The following is a 14,721-nucleotide window of genomic DNA, read 5'->3' as shown; positions in this document are numbered from 1 at the left end:
AATTTATATAATAGGAGGTACCTTAATAGTTGTTTGACACTGCATATAAACAGCGAAGGTGTAGGTCGGCATAGAAAAAAAACTGTACCAGTGTATTGCGTAATTGACAGTCTTCATTTCAACTTAATTCTACGTCAGAAATAAATATCACAACATTCAGTATTGCGTGCAATAACATCTTTATTAGACTGATGGGGCATGCTATAAATACATGATCACTCGGCGTCACTCTACAAAATAAGTTATGACGATAAATACTGGAGGAAATTCAATAAATAATAAATTCTAAAATCAAAATTATTATGGCGAACTTTCGATCTTGTACACAGCGCCCTATTGGGGGGGGCGAACAACCATTAGAAGCGAAAACCTTACTTGGAACGAGGTTAGTAAGAAGGATACCTCTCATGATGTACACAAGAACGCCAAAGTATCGCAAGTAAAAAGCGATTTAATTTGAAGAGAGAAGCACCAGGCTCCTACCAATCTTAAACTTCGCAAACAACTTGGTAACCAAGATGAAAATTATTTTCATATAAAAAGGCGACAATTCCAGGCAACCCATTTGTCGAGTTCAGATGAAATGGTCCTTTACAAGGCTACACTAAATGCTTGGTCGGCTATTTACAGAAACTTTCAAAATAAATTATGCCCCATCACAGCATAGACTCAGATATCAACCAGTCCACACGGGGTAACATCAAGCGAAACACCTCAAGGTGGAGGATTGCTCGTCTGCATATATGCAGCATAGGGTGGCGGCCTCTCATCAGTTACTAGCGTCTGTGGACAGAAAAAAAAAACAACTTAAATTACACGAGATGGTTTTAGAAAAAAGGACTGTCCGAAGGCACCTGAAAACGTTTTTTTGTTTCACAAATTTGGCGTGACAGGGTTTTTCTTACGTCTCCTCTGAACTTTGCGCGGGAAATTGGCCCTCGGCCGGCCTAAATTTATCCCCTTGCGCATGCCCTACGTTTGACCGCTGTGTTGTATCTCGTAGGTTACGCTGTTCATGAAGCCTGCTTATCAACGGCAGAACTGAATAACGAAAGGCTACGCTACAGGTAGACGGTCAATAACGCAGCGCTCACGCATTCGAGGTGAAAAATTCAGCAAAATTTGCGGAGAAAAAAGGGGCTGGCATTTAAAACCGAGTCATTTTGTCGCCGTTGAGGGCATTTTTCTATTACCAGTGTTTTTAAGGAGAAAATGAATTTTTGAAAATATTTAGGGGTGTAAAAAGTTTTGGAGGTTGTTCTGTGAAAGAAAAGCGGCAAGGAAACACCGCTTACATACAACAGAATAGAAAATCGAACGTGCAAACGACTCCCAATCCGTTTTCCGCGCCAAAGCTTAGCGCATGCGCAGACGCTTTTCAGATCAGTCCATGCAGCCTGCTCACTGACTACAATCATTATTTTGCATACCTGAGATTGTATTTGGGTCTGTATCTGTGGACTAAGAGCACTTGCGTGTGTCACAGTCACCGTACCAGCTGGGTTGGACCCAGGGGGAACAGCCCAGTAACCAGGCTGTTGGATGGTTACCCCAGGCTGTGAGTGTAATGAAGTAAAAAAATAGAAATCAGCGTCAATGTCAGGTATTTGATTCATAAATGGCCCACATGAACAGCCCTCGAAGTTATGTACTCGACTTAGGTATTAAAACCTTTTAAATATTACGTCCACTTTTAAATTAATAGCTCACTGATATCTTATTGGCCCTCAGCAGAGCAATTCATGCATGACGTGCACATATATGGTTTGCTCAAAATTGTATGTTCCGGCAAGCAACGAGAAGGAAACATTAAAACAAAACCACCCAGTAGATTTTAAAGGTTGTGTAAAGTAACCAATCAAATCGCTGGAAAATGAAAGACAAAGAAGCCGTTGTGTGGCAAATTTTGCGAAGTGCTGGACTAACAAAAATATTTGACTGTACTGACTTAAGCCCTGTGTTTAGGTAATTAAATTGTGCACTTTCCATATGGATGAAAAAATGTAGTTCACTTTCCGTTACTACCAGCTGGCGCATAAAAACTATATAGACAGACTTTCCAAGAAGTATTCTATATGAACAGGATAAATCTATTTGGTTTAGGCCTAAATAACCACTACCATATGATGGACTGGCATCCCATCCTGGAAGGAGTAGCATTAACTTGTTTTTGATAAACTATAAACTTGTTTGAGTTTTGTTATTGTAAGAAGAACAAAGAAAGAAAGAAAGAAACAGATGTGAACAGAAGCAGAAAAAAGTACACAAGAACAAATGAAAATTAAAAAACAAACAAAAATACACAATTACAAAACAAAATCACATTGAAAAAAAACAAACAAACAGAATTTTTCTTTGTCCCACACTCGTGACAAGACCAAAAAAACATCTTTCTTTTTTTACCCAACCCAACACTGACCATCTTTCTCATTTTATATACATTTTAGACAGTTTTAGCTTAATGAGTTTCAACACTGCAAACTTGAAAGTGACTCTGCCACAAGACAAACAATAAAACTTCATTACGAGTGCAATCATCCTTATTTGAGACCACAACCCTTTTTCAAAATATAACTCACATGAACTTGCTGTTGAGCATAAACTTGAGGCTGGGCTACTGCCAGGTAAGCTGGTGTTGTAGTTGTAACTCCACCAGTTGGCTGAATGATAACCATGCCTCCCTGTGGTCCTGTAAGGCCGCCCAGGCTGAATGTATGTCACTTGTTGATTGGTTTACCTTCTAACAACCAGAAGTAAAAATCAACTCTTTCAGTCCTAAATCTTCTCTTCATAATATCAATCTCTCAATCACTACAACCATCATTGAATTTAAAATATTATTTAATTGAGTTTAGTCTGGCAGTATGCAAAAATATTTTGCTGTTAGTCCTGAAGTGTGGACCCTGCTGACTATTTAGTAATAACTGAAAAGAAACCATCCTGCTTATTTTCAAGTTAAGCTGTACCTGATAGCCAAAATAGAGGTTTTTTTTAACATGATTGCTGACTAGTTACTAGTTATGTACTAATAACTAAGTGCAGTGAGTGAAAAACAAATTGTAAGAGATAAGTTGGAGCTTCAATGTTTAAGATCTTCATGTACTTTTGAGCTGTGGTTAATACAAGCTAGGTCACTGAGTTATGTTCTTGGACATGAAACTCCTCCGACATGGTTTCTCTCCTGTACCAAGGAGTACACATCTGTACTAGTTGCTCCATGTTGAATCAAATAAAAATTACAGATTACCCTTAAGTTATTTTTTGGTCTGTCTGTAGGCTGGTATGTTTTGTTGGATAAGTACATTGTTTTATAAATATATATCAATACCATTATCAAGCATTCTATATTTACATGTATAGGGGTGTAAGCAGCTTTAAACTCACCAAACACCTGTTAGGAGTTGAATCATCCTTGGCATCAATGTATTCAAATATTCTTGTGAGAAGAATTTGTGATAAAAAAGAATAAAATTTTTAACTATACAGATAAATTTAAAACTGTTCCTAATTATTCTCTATACAAACAAAAATTCAAAACATGTGCACTAACCATTCTGAAGAAGAAAACCCCCATAATTGATTTTAATAGTGGTAATTCTATTTGCTTTTCAAGTTTACTTTTACCCAGGAAAATATAGCAAACTGTATGGATATGATCTCACTTTTCCAGTCATTTACTATAAGCTAACTCAAACTCAGCAATCCTGCACTGAGTGTTGAACCAGCTTTTGTACATTTCGGGCGAATGCTATGGTTATGATTTCATAGGGCTTTCAGCTTAGATGCTGATATTGATCCAAATTTTTTTCTTCACAGAAGTGATTCAAGTCTTTGAGGGCTTCCTAGAAACACTGAATCAAGGATCACTGGATCACTGGATCACCGGATCAAGAATCAAGGTTTAAGGATCAAAATGAATCAAATAAATTAAATAAACTAATATTAAGAAAACACTTTTAATTAACAAATAACATTAAGAATTGGAAACCACCAAAGAAAAAATTCAAAATGTGTACTAACCATTCTGTGGAAGAAAACCCCCATAGTTTATTTTAATAGTGGTGAATTTATGTGCTTTTCAAGGTTACTTTTACCCAGGAGGATATAGGAAAGTGTATGGTATGAGCCCACTTTTCCAGTCATTTATTATAAGCTAACTAAAACTCAGTAATCCTGCATTGACTGTTGAACCAGCTTTTGAACATTGTGGGCAAATACTACAATTATGGTTACATAGGGCATAATAGGCCCAGATACTGATATAAGCAAAATCAGCACAAATCCTCGATCCCTTATCCAGTGATCCTTGATCTGGTGATCCAGTAATCCTTGATACAGTTTTCCCTACAAAACCTTAAATTTATAAATAACATCTCCGATTCTCTGACTAATAATCAACTGAACTTCCGCAATCAACTGACCGTCCACATCATTAACGAATTTGGTTAAAATCAATTCTGCCCTCACTTGACATCTTTCTCCCGTTACAAATCACTAAAGACTACTTCGAGTTAAAACTTGCAAAATGTTTCGATGCATTTAGGAAGAGTCTCTCAACACAACCTTTGTTTGGTTCGTCACGCAACACAGTCTCTAACCGGCGCTTGAGGCGATGATCGACATGTAAATGACGAATATTTTCACTTCAGAGTTATTTCTATGCTTGCTATGACAAAATCAATACTTTTCGTTAATCCAGTCTAAATAAATAAAATACTTTTTGTTCCCACACTTTGTCATCGGCGGAATTATATCTCCAGGAGGCATGGGCTGTATTGTGCATGTAACAAGATGAACACAGGTTCACCGAAGTATCCTTGCAATCCAGGCAGTTCCAACGGAACCAAGAATTGGGTCTCGCTTGCTTGTATGGCAGATGACGCCTTCATGTTTTATACCTTGGAGATTGAGAGAAAGATTACAAAGTTACCAATGGCGTGTTAATGCAAGCTTCTTATTAATATTCCGTCTTCTCAAGATTTATGTTAGTCGACACCAAAACATTGTTCGGCCGCTAATTGGTGTATTTTGAAGTCAGATGTTCAAACACATCACTAACTGAAATGAGCTGAAAAGAAGATCTATATCATGAAGTAAAAATGATACACGACTTTTGTGATATCAAACTGAAATACGCTATGATTTCCTCCGGCGAAATTTTCATGCAATTGTATTTTTACTTTCTCAAGGCGGAAGTATATAATGGAACTTATTGCCACTAATCAGAGCTTCTTTAGATCATTATTTGATCCTAGTCATGTTTCTTAATGCGTGTTTAAACCTTGAAAAGAAGTGTAATGCCACACATAACATGATGTAGTAAAGCAACCCACTTACCCAAAGAAGACATGAAAATACAAAGATCGTAGACACCATAACGAGTTGCATTGTCCCACTGTATCAATGCCGTCTTCTTAGATGTATCAGTAGAATTCTTGACAAAGTCGAAAACTGTGCCTAAACCTCCGTCTGGGATGCTGGCACCATCGCCCTCATCTGATTTCCAGTCGTGTAGAGGAACAACTTGCAAACCAATGCCGAATGTGTTGGTTGCTGAATTACTGTCAAATTCTGATTTTTCTCCGCTAATCCTATTTCGTGCTATCTTGTTTTGTGGAAACGAGTCTACCTGCACATATGATAGTTTGTTTAAAGTCCACGGCATCTGTCTGTGTAACTGTAAGAAAACTAATTTGTTGTAATGAGAGAGAAGAAACGAGGAGAACAAGGTAGATGGCTTTATTAGAAATCCGCCAAGCCACATTGAAAGTGCGAAGTGATAGGGTCTGGGCGAGTTAGGGTAACACGGGGTACTCGATTAGGTAAACTGCTTACTGCGCGGAAAGATATAAATTACAAGTACCGCTTTTTTGCGTCTTTTTTTTCCGTATGGAAGTACCAGACGTTGAACATCGGTTACCGAACGGAAACAACTGGCTCTGAAAGAGGGAGAGAGGAGGGATCCGCATAAACAATTAGGAAATTAAGACCGCAGAAACTCTCAAACTTATAGGGGTAACAATAGATTCTAGATTAAATTTTTTGTTAAATTAAATGTAAACTCAGCGTGCAAGAAGGCCAGTCAAAGAATTGCTGTCCTCATGCGACTAAGAAATCTAATCCCTTTTAAGGCCAAACTCCAACTGTACAAGACAGCTGGGTTACCTCACCTTACATACTGCTACCTAATATGGCAATTTTGTAGAGCCAGTGATTCGCGCAAGCTTGAACGGCAACAAGAAAGAGGCTTGAGAGTGGTGTACAATGAAAAGCAAGCTACTTATCTTCAATTATTGGAAAGGGCCAGGCTGCCAAATTCGATCAACAGACGTTTGCAAGACATTTGTATTCTTATGTATAAAGTTAAATATAAACTATGGCCAAGTAATATTTACAATATTTTTAAAGAACACAGCTTTAAGTATAATTTGAGCCAATCTGATATTTCTATACTCCTAGGTTTAACTCTGTAACTTACGGTAGGCACTCACTACGACTCTTAGAACCTAAATTATGGGCGAAGCTGTCATGGGATGACAGATCACCTAAAACACTTAATGAGTTTAAAAGGCGCTTCGTGGCAAAGATCTTGCTGAGTTACTAGAAACCGGCTGCAAGGGTTATATCCTCTGCTCAACATGACATTTTTTACCTTTTCTTCACCTTACACTCATATCTTAAAGTAGATGTCTTAGTCTTTTAACTCTGTATTGAATTTCATACTAATATGTGTCCCCTTATTAGTATGGGTTCTCCCACGCTACATGGTTTGATACGTTAATAAAGTTTCTTTTTTATTTTATTTATTTTTATTATGCAATGACATATCAATCGATCTTAGATGTTACCTAAGAGTATTTGTAACGTAGCAATTGCGGATTCTAACAAAAGATTTTTTTCTTAGCAAAAATTTGAATAAGCCTCTACAAATCTTTTCAGTTCTTGCCAAACAAAAGAGGCTTAACGTTTTCACACTTTACGGAAAGGATAACTGGACTACCACTTTTCGATGTCAAAGTTTCTAAAGTGACAGCTCAGAAAAGAGATCCTTTCCTCGTTCTGTTTTATCAAGAAGACTAACCTGTCTCTTTCCGCCTGGTATTCAATTTTAATCCTTGTGCTATTTACTACAGCATTTACAACACTATAAACACCCTCACACAACTCCCAAACAAGCATGGACTATATTCTAACGATGGTTACTGAGGATGGGAAAAGAGGTTATATCTAATTGGGGTGATATAAAAAAAGGAACTGATCAAACTGCGGGAAAATGAAAGACTTGGAAGCTATTTTTGGTAAAATTGTGCACAGTTCTGGATCAATAGAATATTTGTGTTGACTAATTTTGCGCCCTCAAAATGGATGAAATAAAGTAGTGTCATTTTTCTCTGAAATCAAACTTGCACGTCTGCTTAATTTTGAAAACGTGACGACGATATCAGACCCTATGGCCCTCCACTCCGTCCAATTACCATCATGAAAAAGGAGGGGGGGGGAGGTGCTGAATTATTTCAAAGGTTTCTTAATTCGAGTGTGGGGCGAAGTCCTTCAAGAGGGGAGGGACCTATTTGGAACTGACTGAAAGTCAGATTTGCAGCGGCATGGCGGCTTAGTGAATTTTATTTTTTCGTGTCCCTACCACGGGAGGGATAGCATAATATATTTGTTTTTAAAAGAGGAGGTCTGATATTTGAGTTTTTTTATCATCATTATTATTATTGTTGATAACAACAACAACAAACAATGAGAAAAAAACCTCAATCCTCTTCATGGTATAGATCACATGCACTTGCTGTGAATTGTACACAAACAGCTGACCTGCTACTTCATAACCACATGTTGCAGTTGTAACTGCACCAGTTGACTGTATGATAACCCAGCCCCCCTAAGGTTCTGTAAACGCAGGCCGCCCAGGCTGAATTTACATCACCTGTTAAGTGGTTGCCGTCTAACAAACAAACGTAAAATGATAAATTTCACGCTTACGATACGTAATATGTTTTCGTACATCTAATATTTTTTTCTAGAATAAATCTACATTTTTAGTGACACAAACAAAATCATGCGACCTCATTCCATAATGAACGACCGTTCCTCTATTTGAATCAACTCGTATGTCCTAGTGTATGAACCTAACTCGTCCATGTCGAATTATAAGTCGACTCATAACTCGTCATGTCTGCTTATAAGTCGACTTATAGCTCATCATGTCAACTTATCAATCGACTTATAACTCGTCAAATGGGAGTGGAGCATCAAAAAACGTCTGCTGTGTAATTGTGTCATATAATGGCATCTATAACAGAGCCAACCAGAAAACCTAAAATAATGTTTCTAAGGTTCTGAAATTAAAATCTTACTTTATTATTTTTGGGAAGTGGGGTATGTCAAAATCTTAGGGCTGTCAGAAAGGGGGGGAGGGGCGGGTGCAGGGTCAAAATGTCTGATGTGAAGTGGGTCATTATACATTACAGGCTCTGTCTATCAAATTTTACCAGCTCCCTACCCACCCAATGAAAGAAATGAATGGTGCCATAACAACAAGAAAGTTGATGTCCGGGACATTCCAAATGGCTACCAGAAGTCCCGTCAGATATTACTTTATTGGTAAACACCAAACTGTTCTTTGGATGAAGGCTCTTGCAAATTGTTTATGTGATCGGTCAATGACAAATAAGGATTTCTCTCCATGGGGTCTTTGCGTAGCATCAAGTTTTCCACGTTCATGAGGATGGTTGCCAATTCCAAAAATTCCTCGCTGCAGTTAAGACTGGTACAGCTCATGTCACACAGTTACTTTTCACAAAGGCTGATTTCATCGTCGTCAATGGACACAAGGAAATCCTGTGTGGCTGATATCTCTGGCAGATAATATAGAAAATCTGGGCGGCCTGAGAGAGACTCGCAGTTGATTGATGGTGTGATTCGGTGGTTGTTCCAAAGTCTTGCAAATCTATGAAGTTCATCCTTGATTGGATCCATGTTACAAAATCTAAGACACTCTACTTGAAATACCCACTTCAAGCTACACAATTCTTCCACTGCAGCCATCTATTCTCCCGTGTATGCAATATCAAAACCGTCATTGTGCCATAAAAAATTCGGACCCTCCCTTTTTATTGACGCCTTTACAGTCTGTGCCTTAATCTATCCTCAACACCCTCTGGATCCAAAATTCTCAGCGTGTGTCTTACAGTTTCTTTAGCGACCACCAGGTCATGGTCGACCACGAGTCTTTGCCACATAGACCGATAACCGATATTACGTCCAGTGGATTGAAGCTCTCTCTCTATGCGATTTATGACTGTTAAAAGGTTGGATACATGTTTCCTTTACGTTAAACCTCTCTGTGCAAGTATTTACCTCTACTGCCTGGAACTCAGGCTCTGGTTATGTATCAGTAGAAGACATGATAGAATTTCCTCTTCTTGATATTCCAGATTTAAGTAATGTTCAACAAGATGGTTTCGGTCTTCCATCTTGAGATGGATTCCCAGCCTCCCATGGGATGTAGATCCTTGCAGGGGGAGTAGGACGAGTTATAGTGGGGCGTCAGTGGTCCAGTGGTTAGTGCGCTGGACTCTGGGTCGAAGGGCCCGGGTTCAAGTCCTACCAGGGGCATGTCGCTGTATCCTTAAGCAAGATGCTTTACCCACTTTGCTTCGTCTCTCGGATAAGACGTAAAGCCGGAGGTCCCGTCTCACAACCCTTCTATATTACAAAATAAATTGTGGGACGTAAAAGAACGCACGCACTGTTCGCAAAGAGTAGGGCACGTAGTGCCCGGTGTTGTGGTCTATCTCGATTTGTGCCGTCGTAGGTCTGGGTGGGTGAGGTGTGATCACAATGGACTGAAGCGGCTGCCAGAGGCGCCTTTAATATGCTGACGTCCGATCTCACCTCTCTGGTTCCTCCGCAATTCAGCCCTTGGCTGCAAGTGAGGAAATTGGCACCATTCATCTATCTATCTATCTATAGGTCGAGGTGGACATGGACGAGTCATAAGTCGTCTTATTGGTCCTCATGAAGAGTTATTAGTCGACTTACAATTCGATATGGACGAGTAAGTCGACTTTAAAGTTGATTTGACGAGTTGTAAGTCGACTTATTAGTCGACATGACGAGTTATAAGTCGACCTATAAGTTGACATGGACGAGTAAAAAGCACTACTGACTTATATAAGTTGTCCTGGACGAGTTCTAAGTCATCTTATAAGTTGTTTCTTTTCATCTCAAACTATTTAGTTGATGTCCTACTGGGAGCTCTGCATGATACTGTCCTTACCGTACTGAATGAATTCGAATATGACGTCATTGTCTAAATGGGATCTTTTTACTTCTCTAATTCAGTCTATTTTCTTGGTATTTGTAGCATTTTAAGTCTGTGTTCGTCAATTCATTTCTATCTTTGCTCCGCATTACGACTCCAGCCCGGATTATTTGTGACTTACTGAAATGGGGGACACCGCTGGATTTTTTACCTCGAAGGCTCGGTTTATTCTTTTGGGCATTGCTTTCGGTGGCTGCCGAAAACGTGTCGAATGATTTCGGTTTTATTCGTTTCGAAAAAGGTGAGATATTTTGGAAGAAGACCAAAGGAACTGCGGAAGGTACTTCAAAAGACTTGGACAATAGTGTAATTAAGCTACCTTGCGCGAACAGACTTGTGATCTTGTAACCTTTTGTTTACATTGTCTTGAGATGAATTAACTCGAGGTCGATAAACTGCAATCATTTGAATGGATTTAGTTTCTATTCACGGTGTATTTTCAGCCTTAATATGTTTTTAGGATTAAAGAGCGTCGCAAAAGATTTAAAAATGGATCTTGGACGAGTTGTTGTATTCACTGCGAAGAGCAAAAGCGAAAATAGTTTATCATTTCGAGCGCCGATCGTTTTGTTTTGATCCGAATTAGTGCACTTGAATTAAACTACTTCTTTATTATGTAAATATTGCGTGTCATAAATAGTGCTCGTGTTTGCGCGCTGGCGGTTCATTCTTTCACAACTTTCGTCTTGTTCGAATGAACTTGTTGTGATCTGACCGTGTTGTTTATTGTCGCGATGGAGTTTAGTGTTGGCGATTCTGTCGAAGCTGTCGATCAGTTAGGAATTTGGACAAAAGCGGAAGTTGTCAGCAAATCGGACAACGCAATTGTTGTAAATTTTCCTCCGTTCATCTGTTAACAAAAGAAAAATATCTCACCTACATCAAAGAAGTTGCGCTCTTCACGATCTTCGGAAGCATGCCGGCATGTCGGCAAACTCATCGGAATGAATAAGTAATGAGAAAGAACAATAGCCTGAATATATGAATACTTAACAACCTCAATTTTTGAGGTTCACATTTAATCCGCTATGGAGTTGTAATGGTAAGATATCCAAAGTCAGCTCATGTTTAGAGTATCTTCTCACTTGGCTTTGAATTGTGCAAGGCTCAAATGTGTTGTTCAGAAAGGGACTCTCCCGTTGCTAGGGGTGTATCTGACCTTTCAAGTCTTGGTAGTGCACCATCTCTTAAGTTTCAGCCGCCATTTTCTATACCTCATTAAATCCTAGAAGATACGAACGTAGTGGTAACTCGTGGATATTTGTTCAAGCATTCCAGCTGCTTGTTTGCAGCTTCAAACTTATCAAGATATTTCTCGCTTTAACTTGAATGTTGAGGTAGGCTTAACAGCTCTTTAATTCCTAAGCTAACCAGTAAATTTCATACAACTTAAACCGAGGTGTATCTGACGTACTCTTGTACTCAGACGAAAAAATTCTAGCACTGCCACTCGCTTAAGGCGCATTTCCTAGTTAATTATCACCATTTTGTATTTATTCAAGAGTCATCCTTGAAATCATGACAACAACTGATGCTAAACAGGCGCAAACGAAATAGCACGATTTAGACTTTCGTCCAAATCATCTCGTCATTGCATTTGCTGTTATTTGAAACACGGTCTAATTGGGTCACGAATAATTTATAAGACATTATCGTCTTTTTCGGAACATTTTTGTAGGAATGATCATCTGTCAAGAGGTGCAAGAAAACACGTATAGGCCTCAATTTACGGTAAGCTTGAGCGAGAAATGAATTTAATAAGCAGTACATGGCAATTGCTTGCTCGCTGTACTTCTTCAAATTACGAGACACACGATTTGAGATGAGCGGCAGAGTACGCTTCTTATGGCTTCCTATGGCTTCATGGATCATTCTAATCGAGTAACTAGCTATAGGTGAAGACAAAAGTAAGATCCAAGAGTTGTTTGTTTGGTATCAGTACGCTATTTGAAACAAAAAGCACTGAGGACTCGATCTTTTGAATATGAACCTCCAATCTCTCCATATATTGAACACAAAATGGAAAATTGGAGGTGCAGTGACTGTAGCGAGTAAACAGAAATTGAAGAAGCAAGGCTCAGTTAACAAGAAACGAAGTTTGTTGTAGTTTCGTGTTTAGCTAGTAAAAACAAATATCAGTTTCGATTTCGTTTTGGATTGAGGATTTGTTAATAGTTTTAACTCATTCGATTTGAAACTTGCTGTGCATTGTAGCTACGCGAAACTTCATCGTTACAAATGAACGCCTCCTTAAATTTCAGTGTGTCGGTTGATTTTACAACGAATAAGCTATCGGAGTTGGTACCTGGCAGATTATGAAAGCAGGAGGGTTTGTACAAATCCGTTTCGTTAAGCTTTGTACTTTTAGAGAGAACTGAACGTAAAATTTCAATGTCAGCCATTGAGAATGCAACGGTTTTGAAATTATTTTTATTTTTAAACCTCCAGTGACCTCTTATTTGTTTGTGCCTAGTTGCTGCAATGTATGTGGCTTATTTGCATGATTGAAATCATGATGTGCTCACGACATGTGCCTTCAAGCGTGACCTGGGTTAGACAATCACGCTATTTTACTTCATATCACTCGAGTAAACAAGGCAGCGATCAAAGGTCTTCATCTGTTCAATACTCAATGTTAAAACGAGGAATTGTTGCCGATCTACTCTCACACAGTATGGTGTCGTACTACTGTATTTGCTCGAATCGGTAGCTTCGAATTCTCCAAAGCTGCTATGCGTGTTCAAAGTTAAGACTCCGGAAAGGTATACAATTCTTTGGAGCGTTTCCATAACAAGAGCATGTCCTCTGTGGCTCAAACATACACTCGTAGCCGTCACAAAGGCGAAAAATGTGAATGAAATAGAGCACCAAGAGGGTAAATGATAATAAGAGTGGGAAATCTTGATCAGTGAAGTAAAAGCTAACTTTTTCCCCCTTGTGCGATCAGAGGATTTTGTTTCACTCAAGCTCCTCACGCTTTACCGTGACAACTCTGACATAAGCTGTTTTAGGTTTGTTTTGTTTTGTTTTGGTCATATTCTAATCATCTTACTCACTAAAGCAGCCTCCAGATAGGTATTACACGCTAAAAAGCAGTGTTAAGATGAAAACAATTAAAATCATTGTGAAGCTGGATGACTTGGTCAATCAATAACCGCGCTTTCAGGCAACAGAAGAATTTACATACAATAAAATATTTAATAGATCCATATCTGTTTGTCATGAGTTGGCTATGTCGTTTGCTTCGTGTGACGAGTCAATGGATCTTAAGATGTATGAACCTGTGCCTGTCTCGTTTCTTTAACTTCATTTACACCACATTGGCCAAATCCCTCCATTATTTGCAGTCTGAGTGTGATATGAATAACTTGGCCTTTTTAAGTTTGATGCAATCATGATTCCATCCTCTTTGTGCCACTAAATGGGGGGCTGCAACTGTAGAATAATGATAACTTCATCATTCTGGTAACTGTCGTCAAGCACTGACTTATCCCTCAGTTTTTATTTGTTTCCAAATGATGTAAACTTTTTGCCTACATTTCTTAAGTTAAAACCCACAGTACCTTTGTTACTCATATGCTTTTTTTAAAATTATGTATACTTTGCAGATCATATCCAGAGTTCAGTTCATTGAGCAGAAAAATTCGTTACTATGGATGTCCTCGGTAACGACAAAAGATGGCTTGTGACTCTTGTTACCTCAAATAAAGTCGTAGCTCCAGTTTTACGGAATATCGTGAAACAAGGAATGGACAAACTGTATACTTTCCTAGATAATCACCTTAATGGCTTACCGACACCTTGTAGTCTACAAACATTGATCTATGCAGATGTATGCCATCTGGCAGCAACGCCAAGTCCTGCTTCTTCGCTTAAAGGCTTAAATTTCGGAAATATTAACAACAATTCTAGTGTTCATGGAAAGACCAAAACGGCCTATAACTACAATGTAAACAGCTCAGTTGATCTTGCCAAGCTTTATCTCCCAGACTACCTGGCAGTATTCTCGGCATTCGATAGATCTATGGATTTGAGTGCCGCTCTTAGACTATTGGGATGTAGGAAGTATCCCATACAAGTATTCGTTTCTTCCGATCCTTTGCACGATATTCAGCCTTTGGCAGATGATGTCAGAGAGAATGTCAGGAATCGGGGAAGTCATTTTAAAGAGAGTGACTGGACCCAAATCTTCTTTGACCAGTGCTTTGACAAGTTAGGGGCTCTGCTCCAATATCTGCCACTGCTTCCCGACAAAAAAAAGGAGCTTTTGGATGAACTTTCTGCATGGAAAACAGAAGGTACTAGAAATGTCTCAAGCTGTGTAATGTAACTATTCAAGGAATAGCTTTAGTTTAATAAAGCAATTCTCTTGGTTGGATGTTCACACA

At 38.8% G+C, this 14,721-nt stretch overlaps 1 protein-coding gene across 5 annotated transcripts in view; it reads left to right on the top strand.

The window, feature by feature from the left end:
- LOC131772014 (CARD- and ANK-domain containing inflammasome adapter protein-like) overlaps positions 1–14,721 on the top strand; it is a 99,630-nt gene that overhangs the window by 74,889 nt on the left and 10,020 nt on the right. The window contains exons 1-3 of one of the 5 annotated variants that reach the window (XM_066166873.1): positions 11,368–11,670; positions 12,012–12,064; positions 13,942–14,631. In XM_066166873.1, coding sequence (XP_066022970.1) covers positions 13,986–14,631 — 646 coding nt within the window. In that variant the 5' untranslated portion in view covers positions 11,368–11,670; positions 12,012–12,064; positions 13,942–13,985. Of the gene's footprint in view, positions 1–11,349; positions 11,671–12,011; positions 12,065–12,945; positions 13,345–13,941; positions 14,632–14,721 lie in introns of those variants that run through there. The other 4 variants (XM_066166876.1, XM_066166874.1, XM_066166877.1 and 1 more) reach the window with 4 other exon arrangements.

The sequence above is a fragment of the Pocillopora verrucosa genome, chromosome 5, assembly GCF_036669915.1.
Source record: "Pocillopora verrucosa isolate sample1 chromosome 5, ASM3666991v2, whole genome shotgun sequence".
NCBI lineage: Eukaryota > Metazoa > Cnidaria > Anthozoa > Scleractinia > Pocilloporidae > Pocillopora > Pocillopora verrucosa.
The sequence above is the reverse complement of the archived record's forward strand: the minus strand, read 5'-3'. Positions and strand labels throughout refer to the sequence as shown.